The sequence below is a fragment of the Oncorhynchus masou genome, unplaced genomic scaffold (genome assembly GCF_036934945.1).
Source record: "Oncorhynchus masou masou isolate Uvic2021 unplaced genomic scaffold, UVic_Omas_1.1 unplaced_scaffold_1196, whole genome shotgun sequence".
NCBI lineage: Eukaryota > Metazoa > Chordata > Actinopteri > Salmoniformes > Salmonidae > Oncorhynchus > Oncorhynchus masou.
Genome location: NW_027001737.1, coordinates 132,501 through 156,359, shown reverse-complemented (window position 1 = coordinate 156,359; position 23,859 = coordinate 132,501). Strand labels below are relative to the sequence as shown.

At 47.5% G+C, this 23,859-nt stretch overlaps 1 protein-coding gene across 1 annotated transcript in view; it reads right to left on the bottom strand.

Annotated features, from left to right (window-relative positions):
• Positions 1-23,859, bottom strand: part of LOC135529652 (zinc finger protein DPF3-like) — a 58,346-nt gene that overhangs the window by 12,098 nt on the left and 22,389 nt on the right. Inside the window, exons 2-8 of the mRNA XM_064958273.1 lie at positions 23,381-23,541; positions 21,116-21,223; positions 12,706-12,839; positions 12,353-12,445; positions 11,007-11,079; positions 6,864-7,016; positions 4,570-4,698 (exon numbers count right to left, since the gene is read on the bottom strand). Of these exons, the coding sequence (XP_064814345.1) occupies positions 4,570-4,698; positions 6,864-7,016; positions 11,007-11,079; positions 12,353-12,445; positions 12,706-12,839; positions 21,116-21,223; positions 23,381-23,541 (851 nt within the window). The remainder of the gene's footprint in view (positions 1-4,569; positions 4,699-6,863; positions 7,017-11,006; positions 11,080-12,352; positions 12,446-12,705; positions 12,840-21,115; positions 21,224-23,380; positions 23,542-23,859) is intronic.

The window sequence follows — 23,859 nt, the reverse complement described above, 5'->3', positions numbered from 1 at the left end:
CTAACCACTAGGCTACCCTGCCACCTCTACACTCTAACCACTAGGCTACTCTGCCACCTCTACACTCTAACCACTAGGCTACCTGCCGCCTCTACACTCTAACCACTAGGCTACCCTGCCTCCTCTACACTCTAACCACTAGGCTACCTGCCGCCTCTACACTCTAACCACTAGGCTACCTGCCGCCTCTACACTCTAACCACTAGGCTACTCTGCCACCTCTACACTCTAACCACTAGGCCACCTGCCGCCTCTACACTCTAACCACTAGGCTACCCTGCCTCCTCTACACTCTAACCACTAGGCTACCTGCCGCCTCTACACTCTAACCACTAGGCTACCTGCCGCCTCTACACTCTAACCACTAGGCTACCCTGCCTCCTCTACACTCTAACCACTAGGCTACTCTGCCACCTCTACACTCTAACCACTAGGCTACCTGCCGCCTCTACACTCTAACCACTAGGCTACCCTGCCTCCTCTACACTCTAACCACTAGGCTACCTGCCGCCTCTACACTCTAACCACTAGGCTACGAGTCGCAGAACAACTCTTCCAGAGAACGCTCGTCTTCCTGCTCCAGTCTGTCTACGTTCCCCCACGGCCCCGGCCAGCTAGCGTGAATATAGAACAACTCTTCCAGAGAACGCTCGTCTTCCTGCTCCCGTCTGTCTACGTTCCCCCACGGCCCCGGCCAGCTAGCGTGAATATAGAACAACTCTTCCAGAGAACGCTCGTCTTCCTGCTCCCGTCTGTCTTCGCTCCCCCACGGCCCCGGCCAGCTAGCGTGAATATAGAACAACTCTTCCAGAGATTGTGAATTAAATACCTCTGAGGATTTGTGACCTATCTGACCAGTGTCGGTGTACTTAATGTTCACGACTGGACAGAGTAGATATGGTGGGATACAACTCTTGTCTACTACTGTTAATAGTGATTTCATTTCAAAATGGTTTATTGGAATCAATGTAATATAGGTGAAACATTACTATCTCTAACATTACTAGACTGAAGTCATCCTTGGCTATATTACACTGTGTAACACTAGAGGAATATATTTACAGTTTTAAAGTGTGGGTATCTCTAGCCATGAAGGACACAGCTTGGCCTTGCTACAGTGCAGTCTGTAGTGCAGTCTATAGTGCAGTCTGTAGTACAGTCTGTAGAGCAGTCTACAGTGCAGTCTGTAGAGCAGTCTGTAGAGCAGTCTACAGTGCAGTCTGTAGAGCAGTCTGTAGAGCAGTCTACAGTGCAGTCTGTAGAGCAGTCTACAGTGCAGTCTGTAGTACAGTCTGTAGAGCAGTCTGTAGTGCAGTCTGTAGAGCAGTCTGTAGTGCAGTCTATAGTGCAGTCTATAGTGCAGTCTGTAGAGCAGTCTGTAGTGCAGTCTGTAGAGCAGTCTGTAGAGCAGTCTACAGTGCAGTCTGTAGAGCAGTCTGTAGAGCAGTCTACAGTGCAGTCTGTAGAGCAGTCTACAGTGCAGTCTGTAGTACAGTCTGTAGAGCAGTCTGTAGTGCAGTCTGTAGAGCAGTCTGTAGTACAGTCTGTAGAGCAGTCTATAGTACAGTCTGTAGTACAGTCTGTAGAGCAGTCTACAGTGCAGTCTGTAGAGCAGTCTACAGTGCAGTCTGAAGTACAGTCTGTAGAGCAGTCTACAGTGCAGTCTGTAGTGCAGTCTGTAGAGCAGTCTGTAGAGCAGTATGTAGTGCAGTCTGTAGAGCAGTCTACAGTGCAGTCTGTAGAGCAGTCTGTAGAGCAGTCTGTAGTGCAGTCTGTAGTACAGTAGTCTGTAGAGCAGTCTGTAGTGCAGTCTATAGTGCAGTCTGTAGAGCAGTCTGTAGAGCAGTATGTAGTGCAGTCTGTAGTGCAGTCTGTAGAGCAGTCTGTAGAGCAGTCTATAGTGCAGTCTGTAGTGCAGTCTGTAGAGCAGTATGTAGTGCAGTATGTAGTGCAGTCTGTAGAGCAGTATGTAGTGCAGTCTGTAGAGCAGTCTATAGTGCAGTCTGTAGTGCAGTCTGTAGAGCAGTATGTAGTGGAGTCTGTAGAGCAGTCTACAGTGCAGTATGTAGTGCAGTCTGTAGAGCAGTCTATAGTGCAGTCTGTAGTGCAGTATGTAGTGCAGTCTGTAGTGCAGTATGTAGTGCAGTCTGTAGTGCAGTCTGTAGTGCAGTCTGCAGTCTGTAGTAGTGTGCAGTCTGTAGAGCAGTCTGTAGTGCAGTCTGTAGAGCAGTCTGTAGCTGTAGTCAGTCTATAGTGCAGTCTGTAGAGCAGTCTGTAGTGCAGTCTATAGTGCAGTCTGTACAGTCGTCTGTAGTGCAGTATGAAGAGCAGTCTGTAGAGCAGTCTATAGTGCAGTCTGTAGAGCAGTCTGTAGTGCAGTCTGTACAGCAGTCTATAGTGCAGTCTGTACAGTAGTCTGTAGGCAGTCTGTACAGTAGTCTGTAGAGCAGTCTGTAGTGCAGTCTATAGAGCAGTCTGTAGTGCAGTCTATAGAGCAGTCTGTAGTGCAGTCTATAGTGCAGTCTGTACAGCAGTCTATAGTGCAGTCTGTACAGTAGTCTGTAGGCAGTCTGTAGTGCAGTCTATAGTGCAGTCTGTACAGTAGTCTGTAGTGCAGCCTGTAGAGCAGTCTGTAGAGCAGTCTGTACAGCAGTCTATAGTGCAGTCTGTACAGTAGTCTGTAGAGCAGTCTGTAGTGCAGTATATAGTGCAGTCTGTACAGTAGTCTGTAGTGCAGTATGTAGTGCAGTCTGTAGAGCAGTCTGTAGTGCAGTCTGTAGTACAGTGTGTAGAGCAGTCTGTAGTGCAGTCTGTAGTGCAGTCTGTAGTACAGTCTGCAGTCTGTAGTGTAGTCTGTACAGTCTGTAGTGCAGTCTATAGTGCAGTCTGTAGTCTGTAGTCTGTAGAGCAGTCTGTAGTGCAGTCTATAGTGCAGTCTGTACAGTAGTCTATAGTGCAGTCTGTAGTGCAGTCTATAGTGCAGTCTGTATAGTGCAGTCTGTACAGTAGTCTGTAGTGCAGTCTGTACAGTAGTCTATAGTGCAGTCTGTAGTGCAGTCTATAGTGCAGTCTGTACAGTAGTCTGTAGAGCAGTCTATAGTACAGTCTGTACAGTAGTCTGTAGTGCAGTCTGTACAGTAGTCTATAGTGCAGTCTGTACAGTAGTCTGTAGAGCAGTCTATAGTACAGTCTGTACAGTAGTCTGTAGTGCAGTCTGTACAGTAGTCTGTAGAGCAGTCTGTAGTGCAGTCTGTACAGTAGTCTATAGTGCAGTCTGTACAGTAGTCTGTAGAGCAGTCTGTAGTGCAGTCTGTACAGTAGTCTATAGTGCAGTCTGTAGTGCAGTCTATAGTGCAGTCTGTACAGTAGTCTGTAGTGCGGTCTGTACAGTAGTCTGTAGAGCAGTCTGTAGTGCAGTCTGTGGTGCAGTCTATAGTACAGTCTATAGTGCAGTCTGTACAGTAGTCTGTAGGCAGTCTGTACAGTAGTCTATAGTGCAGTCTGTACAGTAGTCTGTAGGCAGTCTGTACAGTAGTCTGTAGGCAGTCTATAGTGCAGTCTGTACAGTAGTCTGTAGTGCGGTCTGTACAGTAGTCTATAGTGCAGTCTGTAGAGCAGTCTGTAGTGCAGTCTGTGGTGCAGTCTATAGTACAGTCTATAGTGCAGTCTGTACAGTAGTCTATAGTGCAGTCTGTACAGTAGTCTGTAGTGCGGTCTGTACAGTAGTCTATAGTGCAGTCTGTAGAGCAGTCTGTAGTGCAGTCTATAGTACAGTCTATAGTGCAGTCTGTACAGTAGTCTGTAGGCAGTCTGTACAGTAGTCTATAGTGCAGTCTGTACAGTAGTCTGTAGTGCGGTCTGTACAGTAGTCTGTAGGCAGTCTGTACAGTAGTCTATAGTGCAGTCTGTACAGTAGTCTGTAGTGCAGTCTGTACAGTAGTCTGTAGTGCGGTCTGTACAGTAGTCTATAGTGCAGTCTGTACAGTAGTCTGTAGGCAGTCTGTACAGTAGTCTGTAGGCAGTCTGTACAGTAGTCTGTAGTGCAGTCTGTACAGTAGTCTGTAGTGCGGTCTATAGTACAGTCTATAGTACAGTCTGTAGAGCAGTCTGTAGAGCAGTCTATAGTGAAGTCTGTACAGCAGTCTGTAGTGCAGTCTGTACAGTAGTCTGTAGTGCGGTCTGTACAGTAGTCTGTAGTGCGGTCTGTACAGTAGTCTGTAGTGCGGTCTATAGTACAGTCTATAGTACAGTCTGTAGAGCAGTCTATAGTGAAGTCTGTACAGTAGTCTGTAGGCAGTCTGTACAGTAGTCTGTAGTGCGGTCTATAGTACAGTCTGTAGAGCAGTCTGTAGAGCAGTCTGTAGAGCAGTCTATAGTGAAGTCTATAGTACAGTCTGTAGAGCAGTCTGTAGAGCAGTCTATAGTGAAGTCTGTACAGTAGTCTGTAGGCAGTCTGTACAGTAGTCTGTAGAGCGGTCTATAGTACAGTCTATAGTACAGTCTGTAGAGCAGTCTGTAGAGCAGTCTATAGTGAAGTCTGTACAGTAGTCTGTAGTGCAGTCTACTCACCGGAGCGGCCGCAGTCAGAGCAGGACACCAGCTCCTCAGCCTGGCCAGTCTTCCTGTTAGAGTCAGAGTCTCCCAGACAGAAGTCACAGTAGTCGTTAGGGATGATGGAGCCATCTGCCGCCCTCTGAGCTGTATAGAAACACAAAATATAGATTACTATACAGCATCTATCTCCTCGTTAGGAACGATGGCGCCATCTGCCGCCCTCTGAGCTGTATAGAAACACAAAATATAGATTACTATACAGCATCTATCTCCTCGTTAGGAACGATGGCGCCATCTGCCGCCCTCTGAGCTGTATAGAAACACAAAATATAGATTACAATACAGCATCTATCTCCTCGTTAGGAACGATGGAGCCATCTGCCGCCCTCTGAGCTGTATAGAAACACAAAATATAGATTACTATACAGCATCTATCTCCTCGTTAGGAATGATGGCGCCATCTGCCGCCCTCTGAGCTGTATAGAAACACAAAATATAGATTACAATACAGCATCTATCTCCTCGTTAGGAACGATGGAGCCATCTGCCGCCCTCTGAGCTGTATAGAAACACAAAATATAGATTACTATACAGCATCTATCTCCTCGTTAGGGATGATGGAGCCATCTGCCGCCCTCTGAGCTGTATAGAAACACAAATATAGATTACAATACAGCATCTATCTCCTCGTTAGGAACGATGGAGCCATCTGCCGCCCTCTGAGCTGTATAGAAACACAAAATATAGATTACTATACAGAATCCGCCCTCTGTATAGGAGTAGGATATATATAGATATGGATATAGATATACACACAGTGAGTGTACAAAACATTAGGAACATATATAGTGTGTGTGTGTATATATATATATTATTATATATAAGAATTTGTTCTTAACTGACTTGCCTGGTTAAATAAAGGTAAAGAAATAAAATGTAGTGTTGTAGGGTCTCTCTCTATGTAGTGTTGTGGTGTCTCTCTTTATGTAGTGTTGTGGTGTCTCTCTTTATGTAGTGTTGTGGTGTCTCTCTTTATGTAGTGTTGTGGTGTCTCTCTTTATGTAGTGTCTCTCTATATGTAGTGTTGTAGTGTCTCTCTTTATTTATTTTATTTTACCTTTATTTTACTAGGCAAGTCAGTTAAGAACAAATTCTTATTTTCAATAACGGCCTGGGAACAGTGGGTTAACTGCCTGTTCAGGGGCAGAACGACAGATTTGTACCTTGTCAGCTCAGGGGTTTGATCTTGCAACCTTCTGGTTACTAGTCCAACACTCTAACCACTAGGCTACCCTGCCGCCCCTGTAGTGTTGTGGTGTCTGTCTTTATGTAGCGTTGAGTTATCTCTCTTTATGTAGTGTTGTGTTGTCTCTCTTTATGTAGTGTTGTGGCGTCTCTCTTTATGTAGCGTTGAGTTATCTCTCTTTATATAGTGTTGTGATGTCTCTCTTTATGTAGTGTTGTGGTGTCTCTCTTTATGTAGTGTTGTGGTGTCTCTCTATATGTAGTGGTGTCTCTCTATATGTAGTGTTGTGTTGTCTCTCTTTATGTAGTGTTGTGGTGTCTCTCTTTATGTAGTGTTGTGGTGTCTCTCTATATGTAGTGGTGTCTCTCTATATGTAGTGTTGTGTTGTCTCTCTTTATGTAGTGTTGTGGTGTCTCTTTATGTAGTGTTGTGGTGTCTCTCTATATGTAGTGGTGTCTCTCTATATGTAGTGTTGTGTTGTCTCTCTTTATGTAGTGTTGGGGTGTCTCTCTTTATGTAGTGTTGGGGTGTCTCTCTTTATGTAGTGTTGTCTCTCTATATGTAGCGTTGAGTTGTCTCTCTTTATGTAGCGTTGAGATAATTTATGTATGTCAGAGATAATAAACTCCATTCAACAGTGGTATGTCAGAGATAATACACTCCATTCACCAGTGGTATGTCAGAGATAATAAACTCCATTCAACAGTGGTATGCTATGTCAGAGATAATAAACTCCATTCAACAGTGCTATGTCAGAGATAATAAACTCCATTCAACAGTGGTATGTCAGAGATAATAAACTCCATTCAACAGTGGTATGCTATGTCAGAGATAATACACTCCATTCAACAGTGGTATGCTATGTCAGAGATAATACACTCCATTCAACAGTGGTATGCTATGTCAGAGATAATAAACTCCATTCAACAGTGGTATGCTATGTCAGAGATAATACACTCCATTCAACAGTGGTATGTCAGAGATAATAGGGTGTCATTCCATCATCAAGTTATAACCCTGTACTACTACTAAGCATTTAGTTTAAACCCTGGTCGTCTCTTACGTTTGTGGTTGTCTGGGTCTGGGTCTGGTCGGTGTGGTGGCGGGGTCGGTGGCATCTCTTCCTCCCTCTCCTCCTCCCCTTCCTCCTCAGCCAGGTGTGTGTGGGCGTAGTGGTAACTCAGGCCTGGGCGGTTCTTGTAGCGTTTGCCACAGACTGTAGAACACAGAAGCATTAGAATCCATTAGAACCACAGAACATTGAGGAAATTGTTATGAAACACTATGGTCATAACTGAAATCTAATTTTAATTTAAAGTTTCAAAAAAGCGTTTATCTACTTGTGTGCACTACTGAAGACGACCCAGCATTCAAGACAAAAGAACCAACCCGTTAACAAGGTCCTCAATGTCTTATTGTGGGGAGGGCTTTATCTTAAGAGGATTGACACCAGAACATTCCTACTAGGATAGTAGCCTAGGATCCCTAAAACTAACAACGTCTTTATGAAAGGACTCCCTAGAAAGACACAGCACTGTAATACTCGAGAAAGACAATATGTGGGGAAATGGTGCCCACTCTGAGAACACTGTTGAGAATGTTGTTGTCTAACACTGGTTAGGTTGTCTGTATTACCCAGAAACCATAGTGACAGCAGGTTAGGTTGTCTGGTAACAACACAGTGACAACAGGTTAGGTTGCCTGGTAACATCACAGTGACAGCAGGTTAGGTTGTCTGGTAACATCATAGTGACAGCAGGTTAGGTTGCCTGGTAACATCATAGTGACAGCGGGTTAGGTTGTCTGTAATACCCAGAAACCCCAGTGACAGCGGGTTAGGTTGTCTGTATTACCCAGAAACCAGTGACAGCGGGTTAGGTTGTCTGTACTACCCAGAAACCATAGTGACAGCGGGTTAGGTTGTCTGTATTACCCAGAAACCCCAGTGACAGCAGGTTAGGTTGTCTGTAATACCCAGAAACCATAGTGACAGCGGGTTAGGTTGTCTGTGATACCCAGAAACCATAGTGACAGCGGGTTAGATTGTCTGTGAAACCCAGAAACCATAGTGACAGCAGGTTAGATTGTCTGTATTACCCAGAAACCATAGTGACAGCGGGTTAGATTGTCTGTGATACCCAGAAACCATAGTGACAGCAGGTTAGGTTGTCTGTATTACCCAGAAACCCCAGTGACAGCAGGTTAGGTTGTCTGTGATACCCAGAAACCATAGTGACAGCGGGTTAGGTTGTCTGTATTACCCAGAAACCATAGTGACAGCAGGTTAGGTTGTCTGTATTACCCAGAAACCATAGTGACAGCAGGTCAGGTTGTCTGTATTACCCAGAAACCCCAGTGACAGCGGGTAAGGTTGTCTGTATTACCCAGAAACCCCAGTGACAGCAGGTTAGGTTGTCTGTATTACCCAGAAACCATAGTGACAGCAGGTCAGGTTGTCTGTATTACCCAGAAACCCCAGTGACAGCGGGTTAGGTTGTCTGCATTACCCAGAAACCATAGTGACAGCAGGTTAGGTTGTCTGTATTACCCAGAAACCATAGTGACAGCAGGTTAGGTTGTCTGTATTACCCAGAAACCATAGTGACAGCAGGTTAGGTTGTCTGTATTACCCAGAAACCATAGTGACAGCAGGTTAGGTTGTCTGTATTACCCAGAAACCATAGTGACAGCAGGTTAGGTTGTCTGTGACAGCATCGTTACAACACTACAGAAACATGCGTTAGCTCAGCTGATGCTCAAAGATCATTCTTCCCCAGCAACTTGATAACAAACCAGCAGATACCTTAAAGTTATGTAGCGCCATGCAAGCTTGCTTTGGTCGAAGAATTCAATAATCATATGCTTATGCAATTAGTAAGCATAATAGCGATAGATTGCTTAGATTGGTTTAGCTGGTAGCCAGATGCATTTCTACTTTAGCCTTGGCCATTATTAGCCAAAGCAGAAACAGAAAGACAACCAGGGCTCCATTCAGGAGGGTGCAACATAGACACATCTTGTATCTTACATCCTTCTGTATTCTACATTTTAAATATAAGCATATCTGTTTTATACGCCTGGATGTGGTGTAAACTGTGTACCCGTCTGAACGTGACCCCATGCTAGCGCAAATCAAACAGACCCCAGTAGTCCCTGATCTTGTCGTTAAGAGAGAAGCCACACGGAGAAAAGAGGACACACGCATATCCAGATACCTGAGTCGGCACTTTTTGACTTATGCTTTTGTTTGTTTCTGTCTGGAAAGGAAGGAAGGAACAGAGAACATGAAAAGAAAAAGAACAAAGAAAGAAAGAAAAATAACTAAAATAAGAGATTCAGTCAAAGAGGCTATAATATCTCACGACATGAGTACCAGGTCCTCCCATGTTTCCATTTAGGTAGAAGTAGCATGCTATGCTAACGTCCGACATGCTAGAGAGGGAACAGAGGCTTCTCTCACCCCAAGGAAAGTCAAATAAGGTTATTGAATAATAAGCTACACTATATATACAAAAGTATGTGGACACTACTTCAAATTAGTGGATTTCAGCTATTTCAGCCACACCTGTTGCTGACAGGTGTATAAAATCGAGCACACCGCCATGCAATCTCCATAGACAAACATAGGCCCGTCCTGAAGAGCTCAGCGACATGTCAGTTTGTCAAATTTCTGCCTTGCTGGAGCTGCCCCGGTCAACTGTAAGTGCTGTCACTGTGAAGTGGAAATGTCTAGGAGCAACAACGGCTCAGCCGCAAAGTGGTAGGCCACACAAGCTCACAGAGCGGGACCCCTGAATGCTGAAGCGCATAGCATATGGTCTGTCCTCGGTTGCAACACTCACTACCTTGGAAGTGTAGCAGTATAACTTTAGACCGTCCCCTCGCCCATACCCGGGCGCGAACCAGGGACCTTCTGCACACAACAACAACAGTCACCCTCGAAGCATCGTTACCACAAAAGCCGCGGCCCTTGCAGAGCAAGGGGAACTACTACTTCAAGGTCTCAGAGCAAGTGAAGTCACCGATTGAAATGCTATTTAGCAAGCACCACCGCTAACTAAGCTAGCCGTTTCACATCCGTTACAGAAGCAACGTCAGCACAAGAACTGTTCGTCGGGAGCTTCATGAAATGGGTTTCCATTGCAGAGCAGCCGCACACAAGCCCCAGATCACCACGCGCAAAATGCCACGTGTCGGCTGGAGTGGTATAAAGCGCGTCGCCATCGGAGCAGTGGAAACACGTTCTCTGGAGTGATGAATCACGCTTCAAGATCAGGCGGAAACCTTAACGCTACAGCACACCATGAAATTCTAGAAGATTCTGTGCTTCCAACTTTGTGGAAACAGTTTGGGGAAGGTCCTTTCCTTGTTTCAGCAAGACGATGCCCCCCAAAGCGAAGTCCATACCGAAATGGTTTGTTGAGATCGGTGTGGAAGAACTTGACTGGCCTGCACAGAGCCCTGACCTCAACCCCATCAGTCACACCTTCGAGATCAATTGGATCGCTTCCTAATCGAGCCAGGCCAACATCAGTGACCGACCTCACTAATGCTCTTGTGGCTGAATGGAAGCAAGTCCCCGCAGCAATGTTCCAACATCTAGTGGAAAGCCTTCCCAGAAGACTGGAGGCTGTTATAGCAGCAATGTTCCAACATCTAGTGGAAAGCCTCCCAGAAGACTGGGGGCTGTTGTAGCAACAAAGAGGAGGACCAACTCTATATTAATGTCATTTTGGAATGTGATGTTAGACGAGCAGGTGTCCACATACTTTTGCTCATGCAGTGTATCTTAGGCAGCTAACCATGTCCAGATACAGACAGACCTTGATAATAGTAAGATAATAGAGATAATAGAGAACAGTGAGACCTAATAACAATCAATAACAGGTCATTTCCTGTTAGAAGTGGGATTCAGAAAAGTTAAGAGTCAGTCCGTGGCGCAGAATATCTGTGTTGTAAGCTTTCCGATTGAGCCAACGTCGTTTGCGACCGCGAGAACATTAATCCATTAAGCAGATCTTCTACGGATGGAATTGAGTTCAAAAAAAAGTTTGAACTCAAAATTTGGTTCACGTGGCAACAATATTCCGATCAGGAAACAGCTACTCTGGTCTCAGCCAATCAAAATCAATCTAACCCTGTTACCCGAAAAGACGTCATTCACAATCTCACAGGAGATGTCTGTTGTTGTTGTATTTTGTCTTACTGTCACAGACGTAAGGTTTATCCACATCATCGTTGGTAGCAGCTTCTGTCCTCCTGCGACTGGACCCTCTGCCCTGTGAAGAGAAATACATGATGTCACACCACACTAGACCTCTTTCGCTCTCTCTCTCTCTCTCTTTGCCAAAGCAAGTGAAATAGATAATGAACACAAGTTAAATGAACAATATAAAATTAACAGAAAATATTACACTCACGAAAGTTCAAAAAGAATAAAAGACATTTGAAATAAATATGGGTTGTATTTACAATGGTGTTTGTTCTTCCCTTGTTGCCTTTTTCTCGTGGCAACAGGTCCACACATCTTGCTGCTGTGATGCACACTGTGGTATTTCACCCAGTAGATTTGGGAGTTTATCAAAATTGGATTTGTTTTCGATATTCTTTGTGGATCTGTGTAATCTGAGGGAAATATGTCTCTCTAATATAGTCATACATTTGGCAGGAGGTTAGGAAGTGCAGCTCAGTTTCCACCTCATTTTGTGGGCAGTGTGCACATAGACTGTCTTCTTTTGAGAGCCATGTCTGCCTACGGCGGCCTTTCTCAATAGCAAGGCTATGCTCACTGAGTCTGTACATAGTCAAAGCTTTCCTAAAGTTTGGGTCAGTCACAGTGGTCAGGTATTCTGCCGCTGTGTCCTCTCTGTTTAGGGCCAAATAGCATTCTAGTTTGCTCAGTTTTTTTGTTAATTCTTTCCAATGTGTCAAGTAATTATCTTTTAGTTTTCTCACGATTTGGTTGGGTCTGATTGTGTTGCTGTCCTCGGGCTCTATGGGGTCTGTTTGTGTTTGTGAACAGAGCCCCAGGACCAGCTTGCTTAGGGGACTCTTTTCCGGGTTCATCTCTCTGTAGGTGATGGCTTTGTTCTGGAAGGTTTGGGAATCGCTTCCTTTTAGGTGGTTATAGAATTTAACGTCTCGTCTGGATTTTGACAATTAGCGTGTAGCGGCCTAATTCTGCTCTGTATGCATTATTTGGTGTTTTACATTGCACACGGACCCCTCACAACCATAAAGGGCAATGAGTTCTATAACTCGGGGCGGCAGGGTAGCCTAGTGGTTAGAGCGTTGGACTAGTAAAGGTTGCAAGTTCAAATCCCCGAGCTGACAAGGTACAAAATCTGTTGTTCTGCCCCTGAACATGCAGTTAACCCACTGTTCCTAGGCCATCATTGAAAATAAGAATTTGTTCTTAACTGACTTGCCTAGTAAAATAAAGGTAAAAAAAAATATTTTAAAAAAGTATTTTATTTCCAGGTCCTAAATTGGTATGTTGAATTTGATGTTCCTTTTGATGTCGTAGAAGACCCTTCTCGGAGACTCCCTCACCCTTCCTTTCCTCTGCTTCCTTTTCGGAGTGTCCACTTCAAAGTCCTCGTCGTCATGGAAACCGTCCCCATTCTCGTCTGCTTCCAGGACCCTCTACAGACGAGTAAACACAGGAGGGAGGTTAAAAAAAAAAGGGGAGGAGGTGAGAGGAGGACGAGTGACAGAGGTAAGAAAGTAGATATTTGACACAATTTACAAATCAGGAATTCGCTGCGTTCCCATCGTGACAGTTTAAAAGTGTGATCTTGTATGTAAAGAAAGGTAAAGTTATTGTATTTGGCTGCATGCTGTTTGCCAATAAGGCCCATCTACTGTTGCCCCTTTGTGTGTGTGTCCCTTCTCTCTTGCCATACCTGTATCTCTAGAAGGGTCTCGTCCTCCTTGATGATGTCTTTCTTCTTCTCCAGTAGCCCCTCTCCTCTGAGCAGGGTCTCCAGAGCTGTGGCCTCTCCTGGGGAGGGCTCCTTCTTAGGGGCCAGCTCTGCCTCTGGGGGGGGGGGGGAATTGACTATCGTATAAACCAAGCACACATCTTCCAGATGACCAGTTCACACCAGTGATATAAACAGTGCCTTGTGTTTTGGTTATGTTAGTGGTTAGCCAGCCCTGCACTGACACCTCTGTGTGTGTGTGTGTGTGTGTGTGTGTGTGTGTGTGTGTGTGTGTGTGTGTGTGTGTGTGTGTGTGTGTGTGTGTGTGTGTGTGTGTGTGTGTGTGTGTGAGAGAGATCATAGAGCACCAATGGCCAGTCTCCTTCCCAATGCTGTTTCTTATTGGCCTAAACCAAGGGGGGGTTGTGTCAGAGTCAGAAGCAATACAACATGAAATATGCCAGGTTCAGGGGATAAAGGAGGGGAGAAGAGAAGAGGTTCAGGGGATAAAGGAGGGAGAAGAGGAGAGGTTCAGGGGATAAAGGAGGGATGAGGGGAGAGGAGGAGAAGAGGTTCAGGGGATAAAGGAGGGATGAGGAGAAGAGGAGAAGAGGAGAGGTTCAGGGGATAAAGGAGGGGAGAGGAGGAGAAGAGAAGAGGTTCAGGGGAGAAAGGAGGAGAGGAGAAGAGGTCTGGCTGTTTTCTTTACTCTGTTTATTTTTTAGCACCGCCACCAGAGATCAAGGTCTCAGACCTCCTCCCCCTCTTCTTCTAACCTCCTCCTCTTCTTCTAACCTCCTCCTCTTCTTCTAACCTCCCTCCTCTTCTTCTAACCTCCCTCCTCTTCTTCTAACCTCCCTCATCCTCCTCTTCTAACCTCCTCTTCTTCTAACCTCCTCCTCTTCTAACCTCCTCCTCTTCTTCTAACCTCCTCCTCTTCTATCCTCCCTCTTCTTCTAACCTCCTCCTCTTCTAACCTCCTCCTCCTCTTCTTCTAACCTCCTCGTCCTCTTCTTCTAACCTCCTCCTCTTCTAACCTCCTCCTCCTCTTCTTCTAACCTCCTCCTCTTCTATCCTCCCTCTTCTTCTAACCTCCTCCTCTTCTAACCTCCTCCTCCTCTTCTTCTAACCTCCTCATCCTCTTCTTCTAACCTCCCTCCTCCTCCTCTTCTTATAACCTCCTCCCCCTCCTCTAACCTCCCTCCTCTTCTTCTAACCTCCCTCCTCTTCTTTTAACCTCCTCCTCTTCTTCTAATCTCCTCCCTCCTCCTCTTCTTCTAACCTCCTCCCTCCTCCTCTTCTAACCTCCTCATCCTCTTCTAACCTCCTCCTCCTCTTCTTCGAACCTCCTCCTCCCCCTCTTCTTCTAACGTCCTCCTCCTCCTCCTCCTCCTATTCCTACAGTCAAATAAATATATTCTTTCCATCTCTATTCACTTGTCTATTTGCATACAGTACCTCACTCTCTATTTATCTCTTCCTCTCTCGTTCTCTTTCATTTCCATGGAGATATACTGAGGAGTGAGAGGATAATCTCTGCTTCCTTCCTGTTGTATAGTTTATAATAAAGAAGATAGAGGGATGAAGGGAGGCTGCATCTGTTATTAATAGCAGAAGTGAGGTTAATCTTCCCTCTCTCTCCCTCACTCCATTTCTTCCCTCCTCCCCCTCTCTTTGTGTCTGCTGTAGCTAGGTTGACTTTGACGAGACACATCCTCCCGCTCTGCCTCCGCCTTCCCCTAGCTCTCCCCTCCCTTCCTCCCTCCTTTCCCCTTCTCCCCCTCCCTCTGCTGTTGTCCCCTGAGAGAGGGGGAGGAGGGTAGCAGAGCAGAAAGCAATGAGGTAGCTAGCTACAGATTACTCATGCTGTGTATCCCTCCTTCAGCACCTTTATGGCTCTGTACTGTCACTCAACCCAATAGGACCGGGGCAGAAAGGAACTGGATGGTCTAAAGCCCCTCTCCTCTTCTCTTCTCCTCTCTTCTCCTCTCTTCTGTTCTCCTCTCCTCTCTTCTCCTCTCTTCTGTTCTCCTCTCCTCTCTTCTCCTCTGTTCTCCCCTGCCCTCTCCTCTCCTCTAATCTCCTCTCCTCTCTGTTCTCCTCTCTCCTCTCCTCTTCTCCTCTCCTCTCTTCTCCTCTCCTCTCTTCTCCTCTCCTCTCTTCTCCTCTCCTCTCTTCTTTTCTCCTCTCTTCTCCTCTCCTCTCCTCTGTTCTCCCCTGCCCTCTCCTCTCCTCTCATCTCCTCTGTTCTCCTCTGTTCTCTTCTCCTCTCCTCTCCTGTTCTCTTCTCCTTTGTTCTCTTCTCCTCTGTTCTCCTCTCCTCTGTTCTCCTCTCTTCTGTTCTCCTCTCTTCTGTTCTCCCCTGCCCTCTCCTCTGTTCTCCTCTCCTCTGTTCTCCCCTGTCCTCTCCTCTCCTCTCTGTTCTCCTCTCTCCTCTCCTCTTCTTCTCCTTTCTCCTCTTCTCCTCTCCTCTCCTCTCCTCTCTTCTGTTCTCCTCTCCTCTCTTCTCCTCTCTTCTGTTCTCCTCTCTTCTGTTCTCCCCTGCCCTCTCCTCTCCTCTGTTCTACCCTGCCCTCTCCTCCCCTCTCCTCTCCTCTGTTTTCCCCTCCCCCTCCCCTCCCTTCTTCTCTGTTCTCCTCTCCTCTGTTCTCTCCTCCCCTCTCCTCTCCTCTGTTTTCCCCTCCCCCTCCCCTCCCTTCTTCTCTGTTCTCCTCTCCTCTGTTCTCTCCCTCCCCCCCTCCTCCCTCCTCCCCCTCCTCTCCTCTGTTCTCTCCCTCCCCCTCCTCCCTCCTCCCCCTCCTCTCCTCTGTTCTCTCCTCCCCCTCCTCCCTCCCTCCCCCTCCTCTCCTCTGTTCTCTCCTCCCCCTCCTCCCTCCTCCCCCCTCTCCTCTCTCCTCTGTTCTCCTCTCCTCTCCTCTCCTCCCCTCTCCTCCCCCCTCCTCCCCCTCCTCTCCTCTCCTCTGTTCTCCCCGGCCCTCTTTCCCCCCCCAGACAGGAACCACTGAATAAACACGGTGTGAATCCTAAAGCCCAAGAGAGGTACTGTTACATTCCTGTCTCTTGTTATTATGATTCATATCAGTAGTTCAGTCAGAGTACTGTTGTCATGGTACTGTTGTCATGGTACTGTTGTCAGGGTAGTGTTGTCAGGGTAGTGTTGTCAGGGTAGTGTTGTCATGGTACTGTTGTCAGGGTAGTGTTGTCAGGGTAGTGTTGTCATGGTACTGTTGTCAGGGTACTGTTGTCAGCTTACTGTTGTCAGCTTACTGTTGTCAGAGTACTGTTGTCAGAGTACTGTTGTCAGGGTACTGTTGTCATGGTACTGTTGCCAGGGTACTGTTGCCAGGGTACTGTTGCCAGGGTACTGTTGCCAGCGTACTGTTGCCAACGTACTGTTGCCAGCGTACTGTTGCCAGCGTACTGTTGCCAGGGTACTGCTGCCAGCGTACTGCTGCCAGGGTACTGTTGTCAGCGTACTGTTGCCAGGGTACTGTTGCCAGGGTACTGTTGCCAGCATACTGTTGCCAGCGTACTGTTGCCAGCGTACTGTAATGCTCCCACTGGGCACAGACTCCAATTCCACATGGAAACATCATTAATTCAACTAGTGTGCCAAATAGCAACCTACTCCCTTTTTAGTGCACTACTTTTGACCAGGGCCCATCGGGCTCAGTAGGGAATAGGGTGCCATGCAGGGAATAGGGTGCCATGCAGGGAATAGGGTGCCATGTAGGGATTAGGGTGCCATGTAGGGATTAGGGCGCCATTTAGGGAATAGGGTGCCATGTAGGGATTAGGGTGCCATGTAGGGAATAGGGTGCCATGTAGGGAATAGGGCGGCATGTAGGGAATAGGGTGCCATGTAGGGAATAGGGTGCCATGTAGGGAATAGGGTGCCATGTAGGGAATAGGGTGCCATGTAGGGAATAGGGCGTCATGTAGGGAATAGGGCGCCATGTAGGGAATAGGGCGCCATGTAGGGAATAGGGTGCCATGTAGGGAATAGGGTGCCATGTAGGGAATAGGGTGCCATGTAGGGAATAGGGTGCCATGTAGGGAATAGGGCGGCATGTAGGGAATAGGGTGCCATGTAGGGAATAGGGTGCCATGTAGGGAATAGGGTGCCATGTAGGGAATAGGGCGCCATGTAGGGAATAGGGCGTCATGTAGGGAATAGGGTGCCATGTAGGGAATAGGGTGCCATGTAGGGAATAGGGTGCCATGTAGGGAATAGGGTGCCATGTAGGGAATAGGGTGCCATGTAGGGAATAGGGCGCCATGTAGGGAATAGGGTGCCATGTAGGGACAAAGCCTTAGTAGTATGGCCTGCAGTCACTCAACCACAGTTACTTTATCTGTCTGTCTACATGAGGTAAACAAAAAGGAGGGTGGAGGTAGTGTTTCCATACCTACCATTGGGGAGGGTGGAGGTAGTGTTTCCATACCTACCATTGGGGAGGGTGGAGGTAGTGTTTCCATACCATTGGGGAGGGTGGAGGTAGTGTTTCCATACCATTGGGGAGGGTGGAGGTAGTGTTTCCATACCATTGGGGAGGGTGGAGGCAGTGTTTCCATACCATTGGGGAGGGTGGAGGCAGTGTTTCCATACCATTGGGGAGGGTGGAGGTAGTGTTTCCATACCTACCATTGGGGAGGGTGGAGGCAGTGTTTCCATACCATTGCGGAGGGTGGAGGCAGTGTTTCCATACCATTGGGGAGGGTGGAGGTAGTGTTTCCATACCATTGGGGAGGGTGGAGGCAGTGTTTCCATAGCATTGGGGAGGGTGGAGGCAGTGTTTCCATACCATTGGGGAGGGTGGAGGTAGTGTTTCCATAGCATTGGGGAGGGTGGAGGCAGTGTTTCCATAGCATTGGGGAGGGTGGAGGTAGTGTTTCCATACCATTGGGGAGGGTGGAGGTAGTGTTTCCATACCTACCATTGGGGAGGGTGGAGGTAGTGTTTCCATAGCATTGGGGAGGGTGGAGGTAGTGTTTCCATAGCATTGGGGAGGGTGGAGGCAGTGTTTCCATACCATTGGGGAGGGTGGAGGCAGTGTTTCCATATGATTGGGGAGGGTGGAGGCAGTGTTTCCATAGCATTGGGGAGGGTGGAGGCAGTGTTTCCATATCATTGGGGAGGGTGGAGGCAGTGTTTCCATACCTACCATTGGGGAGGGTGGAGGTAGTGTTTCCATACCATTGGGGAGGGTGGAGGCAGTGTTTCCATAGCATTGGGGAGGGTGGAGGCAGTGTTTCCATAGCATTGGGGAGGGTGGAGGCAGTGTTTCCATACCATTGGGGAGGGTGGAGGTAGTGTTTCCATACCTACCATTGGGGAGGGTGGAGGTAGTGTTTCCATACCATTGGGGAGGGTGGAGGCAGTGTTTCCATAGCATTGGGGAGGGTGGAGGCAGTGTTCTATGGTTAGTATATTGTTAACCTTTTGCACTCTTGCCTGCCTGCCAGCCAGCCAGTCAGCCAGTCAGCCAGTCAGCCAGCCAGCCAGTCAGTCAGTCAGCCAGTCAGCCAGTCAGCCAGTCAGCCAGTCAGTCAGTCAGCCAGTCAGCCAGTCAGCCAGTCAGTCAGTCAGCCAGTCAGTCAGCCAGTCAGTCAGTCAGCCAGTCAGCCAGTCAGCCAGTCAGCCAGTCAGTCAGTCAGCCAGTCAGCCAGTCAGTCAGTCATAGTCTGGTAGTCTGGGATCACATGGTCAGACTAGCCTTCATAACTATCTCTTATCCGGGTCCCCTACTAGTCTTCATAACTATCTCTTATCCGGTTCCCCTACTAGTCTTCATAACTATCTCTTATCCGGTTCCCCTACTAGTCTTCATAACTATCTCTTATCCGGTTCCCCTACTAGTCTTCATAACTATCTCTTATCCGGTTCCCCTACTAGCCTTCATAACTATCTCTTATCCGGTTCCCCTACTAGTCTTCATAACTATCTCTTATCCGGTTCCCCTACTAGTCTTCATAACTATCTCTTATCCGGTTCCCCTACTAGTCTTCATAACTATCTCTTATCCGGTTCCCCTACTAGTCTTCATAACTATCTCTTATCCGGTTCCCCTACTAGTCTTCATAACTATCTCTTATCCGGTTCCCCTACTAGTCTTCATAACTATCTCTTATCCGGTTCCCCTACTAGTCTTCATAACTAGCTCTTATCCGGTTCCCCTACTAGTCTTCATAACTAGCTCTTATCCGGTTCCCCTACTAGTCTTCATAACTATCTCTTATCCGGTTCCCCTACTAGTCTTCATAACTATCTCTTATCCGGTTCCCCTACTAGTCTTCATAACTATCTCTTATCCGGTTCCCCTACTAGTCTTCATAACTATCTCTTATCCGGGTCCCCTACTAGTCTTCATAACTATCTCTTATCCGGTTCCCCTACTAGTCTTCATAACTATCTCTTATCCGGTTCCCCTACTAGTCTTCATAACTATCTCTTATCCGGTTCCCCTACTAGTCTTCATAACTATCTCTTATCCGGGTCCCCTACTAGCCTTCATAACTATCTCTTATCCGGTTCCCCTACTAGCCTTCATAACTATCTCTTATCCGGTTCCCCTACTAGCCTTCATAACTATCTCTTATCCGGTTCCCCTACTAGCCTTCATAACTATCTCTTATCCGGTTCCCCTACTAGTCTTCATAACTATCTCTTATCCGGTTCCCCTACTAGTCTTCATAACTATCTCTTATCCGGTTCCCCTACTAGCCTTCATAACTATCTCTTATCCGGTTCCCCTACTAGTCTTCATAACTATCTCTTATCCGGTTCCCCTACTAGTCTTCATAACTATCTCTTATCCGGTTCCCCTACTAGTCTTCATAACTATCTCTTATCCGGTTCCCCTAGTGTTCCTCTACCAGACGAGCCTTTATAAACAATCTCAGTGGTCTTGTGTTAAGGTTAGGGCCCTCTCCTTAGCTGAGGCACAGCAACAACCTATACTGGGCCCCTCTAATCATTTGTCCATGCGGAGTGAGAATGTAAGAGAGGTGGAGGACTGTGTGTGAGTGTGTGTGTGTGTGTGTGTGTGTCCTAGAGGAAAGAAAGAGGAGGCATTGATTCAGGCAGAGAGAGAGAACCTGGGGAGAGAGGCTAACCAGAGCCAGATGGTCAGATAGCTAACGTTAGCGCTGAGGCTAAGGCCACTCTGTAGCTACAGACTGACGAGGGGGAACCAGGAATGTGTGTGTGTGTGTGTGTGTGTGTGTGTGTGTGTGTGTGTGTGTGTGTACGTGATTGTGTGGTGTCTGACGAAGTGCCTGCATTTGTGTGTAACCAGTGTTGGTGAAAGAGAGAGATGCGGAGGGGGAGAGGGACACGGAGAGGGAGCAAGGGAGGGAGAGAGAGACGGGGAGGGAGAGAGAGACACGGAGAGGGAGCAAGGGAGGGAGAGAGAGAGACAGAGAGGGAGCAAGGGAGGGAGAGAGAGACAGAGAGGGAGCAAGGGAGGGAGGGAGAGAGAGAGACAGAGAGGGAGCAAGGGAGGGAGAGAGAGAGAGAGACAGAGAGGGAGCAAGGGAGGGAGGGAGAGAGAGAGACAGAGAGGGAGCAAGGGAGGGAGAGAGAGAGAGAGACAGAGAGGGAGCAAGGGAGGGAGAGAGAGAGAGAGACAGAGAGGGAGCAAGGGAGGGAGAGAGAGAGAGAGACAGAGAGGGAGCAAGGGAGGGAGAGAGAGAGAGACAGAGAGGGAGAGAGACACGGAGAGGGAGCAAGGGAGGGAGAGAGAGAGAGAGACAGAGAGGGAGCAAGGGAGGGAGAGACGGGGAGGGAGAGAGAGACACGGAGAGGGAGCAAGGGAGGGAGAGAGAGAGACAGAGAGGGAGCAAGGGAGGGAGAGAGAGAGAGAGACAGAGAGGGAGCAAGGGAGGGTGAGAGAGAGAGACAGAGAGGGAGCAAGGGAGGGAGAGACGGGGAGGGAGAGAGAGACACGGAGAGGGAGCAAGGGAGGGAGAGAGAGAGAGACAGAGAGGGAGCAAGGGAGGGGGAGAGAGAGACGGAGAGGGAGCAAGGGAGGGGAGAGAGAGAGACAGAGAGGGAGCAAGGGAGGGAGAGAGAGAGAGACAGAGAGGGAGCAAGGGAGGGAGAGAGAGAAACGGAGAGGGAGAGAGAGACGGGGAGTGAGAGAGAGACACAGAGAGGGAGCGAGACAGAGAGGGAGAGAGAGAGACGGAGAGGGAGCAAGGGAGGGAGAGAGAGAGAGAGAGCAAGGGAGGGGGATAGCTGGAAAGAGAGGGAGCAAGGGAGGGAGAGAGAAACGGAGAGGGAACGAGGGAGAGAGAGACGGGGAGGGAGAGAGAGACACAGAGAGGGAGAGAGGGAGGGACAGATAGAGACGGAGGGGGAGGGAGAGAGAGTGAGGTGTTATTTTCTCACCCAGACGTAGTTCACAGAGGCGTAGCTGAGGGTCCATAGGGGGGTGGAGCCGCCTCTTCTTCCTCCAGCACCGTGCAGGGTACGTATACATCTGTCCAGCAGCCACACCTAACACACGCACACACATACACACACACACACACACACATACACACACACACATACACACACACGCACACACACACGCGCACGCACACACACACATACACACACACACGCACACATACACACACACACGCACGCACACATACACACATAAATACACACACACACATACACACACACACGTACGCACGCACGCACGCACACACACACACACTCATACAATCACACACACGTCAGAACACACAAAAAAAACATTTAACAAATATACACACAGTGTAACATACACCTCACTGAAATAACTTCCAGATATCTCCGTGTCCATTGACTTCCTGTTTCCTGATTTGACCTGAGACCCAGGAGGCCTTGCAGGCATCTCTTTACAGTCTGCACATGGCCAGTCGTCCATTGAGCCAGAGGGAACAATATGGTGTTCACTAAGAGCTGGACACCAATAGCCTCTCCCTTTATCTAGCATGCTTTGCCAATAGCCTCTCCCTTTATCTAGCATGCTGGGCCAATAGCCTCTCCCTTTATCTAGCATGCTGGGCCAATAGCCTCTCCCTTTATCTAGCATGCTGGGCCAATAGCCTCTCCCTTTATCTAGCATGCTGGGCCAATAGCCTCTCTCTTAATCTAGCATGTTGAGCCAATAGCCTCTCCCTTAATCTAGCATGCTGAGCCAATAGCCTCTCCCTTTATCTAGCATGCTTTGCCAATAGCCTCTCCCTTTATCTAGCATGCTGGGCCAATAGCCTCTCCCTTTATCTAGCATGCTGGGCCAATAGCCTCTCCCTTTATCTAGCATGCTGGGCCAATAGCCTCTCTCTTAATCTAGCATGTTGAGCCAATAGCCTCTCCCTTAATCTAGCATGCTGAGCCAATAGCCTCTCCCTTTATCTAGCATGCTTTGCCAATAGCCTCTCCCTTTATCTAGCATGCTGGGCCAATAGCCTCTCCCTTTATCTAGCATGCTGGGCCAATAGCCTCTCCCTTTATCTAGCATGCTGAGCCAATAGCCTTTCCCTTGACCCTCCTGTTGTGTTCTGGTCGAATTGAACGATTCTCTCTGAAAAATGTAGTTCATTGAATCTGATTGTCATCGGGTTCCATGACTACGTCCACACAGGGCATCTGAACACACAAAATACATTTAGCTGATTTTCATTACATTTTGGATTTTTTTATTTAACTTTTGTACACTTGTGGTGTCAAAAATGACCGGTCATTAGAAATGAATGGGTGAGACTACAATTAGGTTATAAAATTAGTTCAGGCACATGCACATTCATCAAATGGACACACTTTCTCTCCCAGACCCCCACATGCATGTGTGTTTGAGCGCACACACACACACACACACCTCACTCCCCTTCTTGGCTTCCATGGCAACCCCCAGGGGGACCTTTCCCCAAAAGAATCTTTCCCCCAGGGGAACCACACCTGTTGGCATTCTCACAAACAATCGCAACATTGTTTCAATAATATATAGAACTTTTCTCACAGCTCTGGTATGTAAAGCTTTTTTGAGGTCTTGCTCACAATTCATTCTGTGGCAGCACAATGACCAAACGATATACTGTATGTGAGGCTCTTGATCATATCTTTGACCATGACACAGGTGAGGAGGAGAGAGACCAGGAAACTGACAGTGAAGATGCTTTAGAGGAGAAAGTAGTCTGTGATTAATAGCACAATATGTTTCATTTAAGTATTTGTTATAGTCAAAATGATCCAAACATTCAGAATTTTTTTTAAAACTCAAAAACGAGTTGTATGAGCTCAGGTCAATGAGGCCTAGAGGCAATAAATAGCAAATAGAAGTTCAAAACATGTAATGTTCACAAGAAATTAAGTTGCTAAAAAGATCTAAGACAACATTAGGTGATAATATATGTATTACTTTTGGATTTATAATCAGCTATAAATGGGGCGGTCATTTTGGACCGGGAACACAGAATTAATTAACATGAAACGAACACAAAAGCAGGGTTAATCTAGCATACTGTGCCAATAGCCTCTCCCATAATCTAGCATACTGGGCCCTGGGACCACACCCTGTACTTTGTGGCCTCGCGGCTTTCATTATATCTATTTATTCTGACTTTGTGTGTCTGCGGCTGTGTGTGTCATTTTTGCTCCACTGCCCTGCAGTACACCCACCTGGCTCGCGGTGGCGCTGTTCCATCCAGATGTAGCAGTTGTTCTGGGCCACGCCAGTTTGGTTGTCCAGGAAGGGCATGCGGACCGACCGCTCGGCACACAGACGGGCGTTGTAGCTGCGACAGTGTTCTATGGCCTCCCGGTAGAACTGGTCACCTAGCCTTTAAAAACACAAGAGGCTGATTAGCGTAAGAGTTATGTTACGACAGGCACACAGACAAGCAACAAGTAGCAGATGAATATACTGTCTTATAATTGAGCAATAAGGCACGAGAAGGTGTGGATACAACCACAAACCCCAGAGATGCCTTATTGCTCATATAAACTGGTTACCGGAGCAGCAAAACATGTATTTTAGAGCATTAAACATGTATATTTTATCATACCCGTGGTATATGGTCTGATATACCACGGCTCTCAGCCAATCAGCATTCAGGGCTCGAACCACCCAGTTTATTATACAACCTAGCGTATCAGGC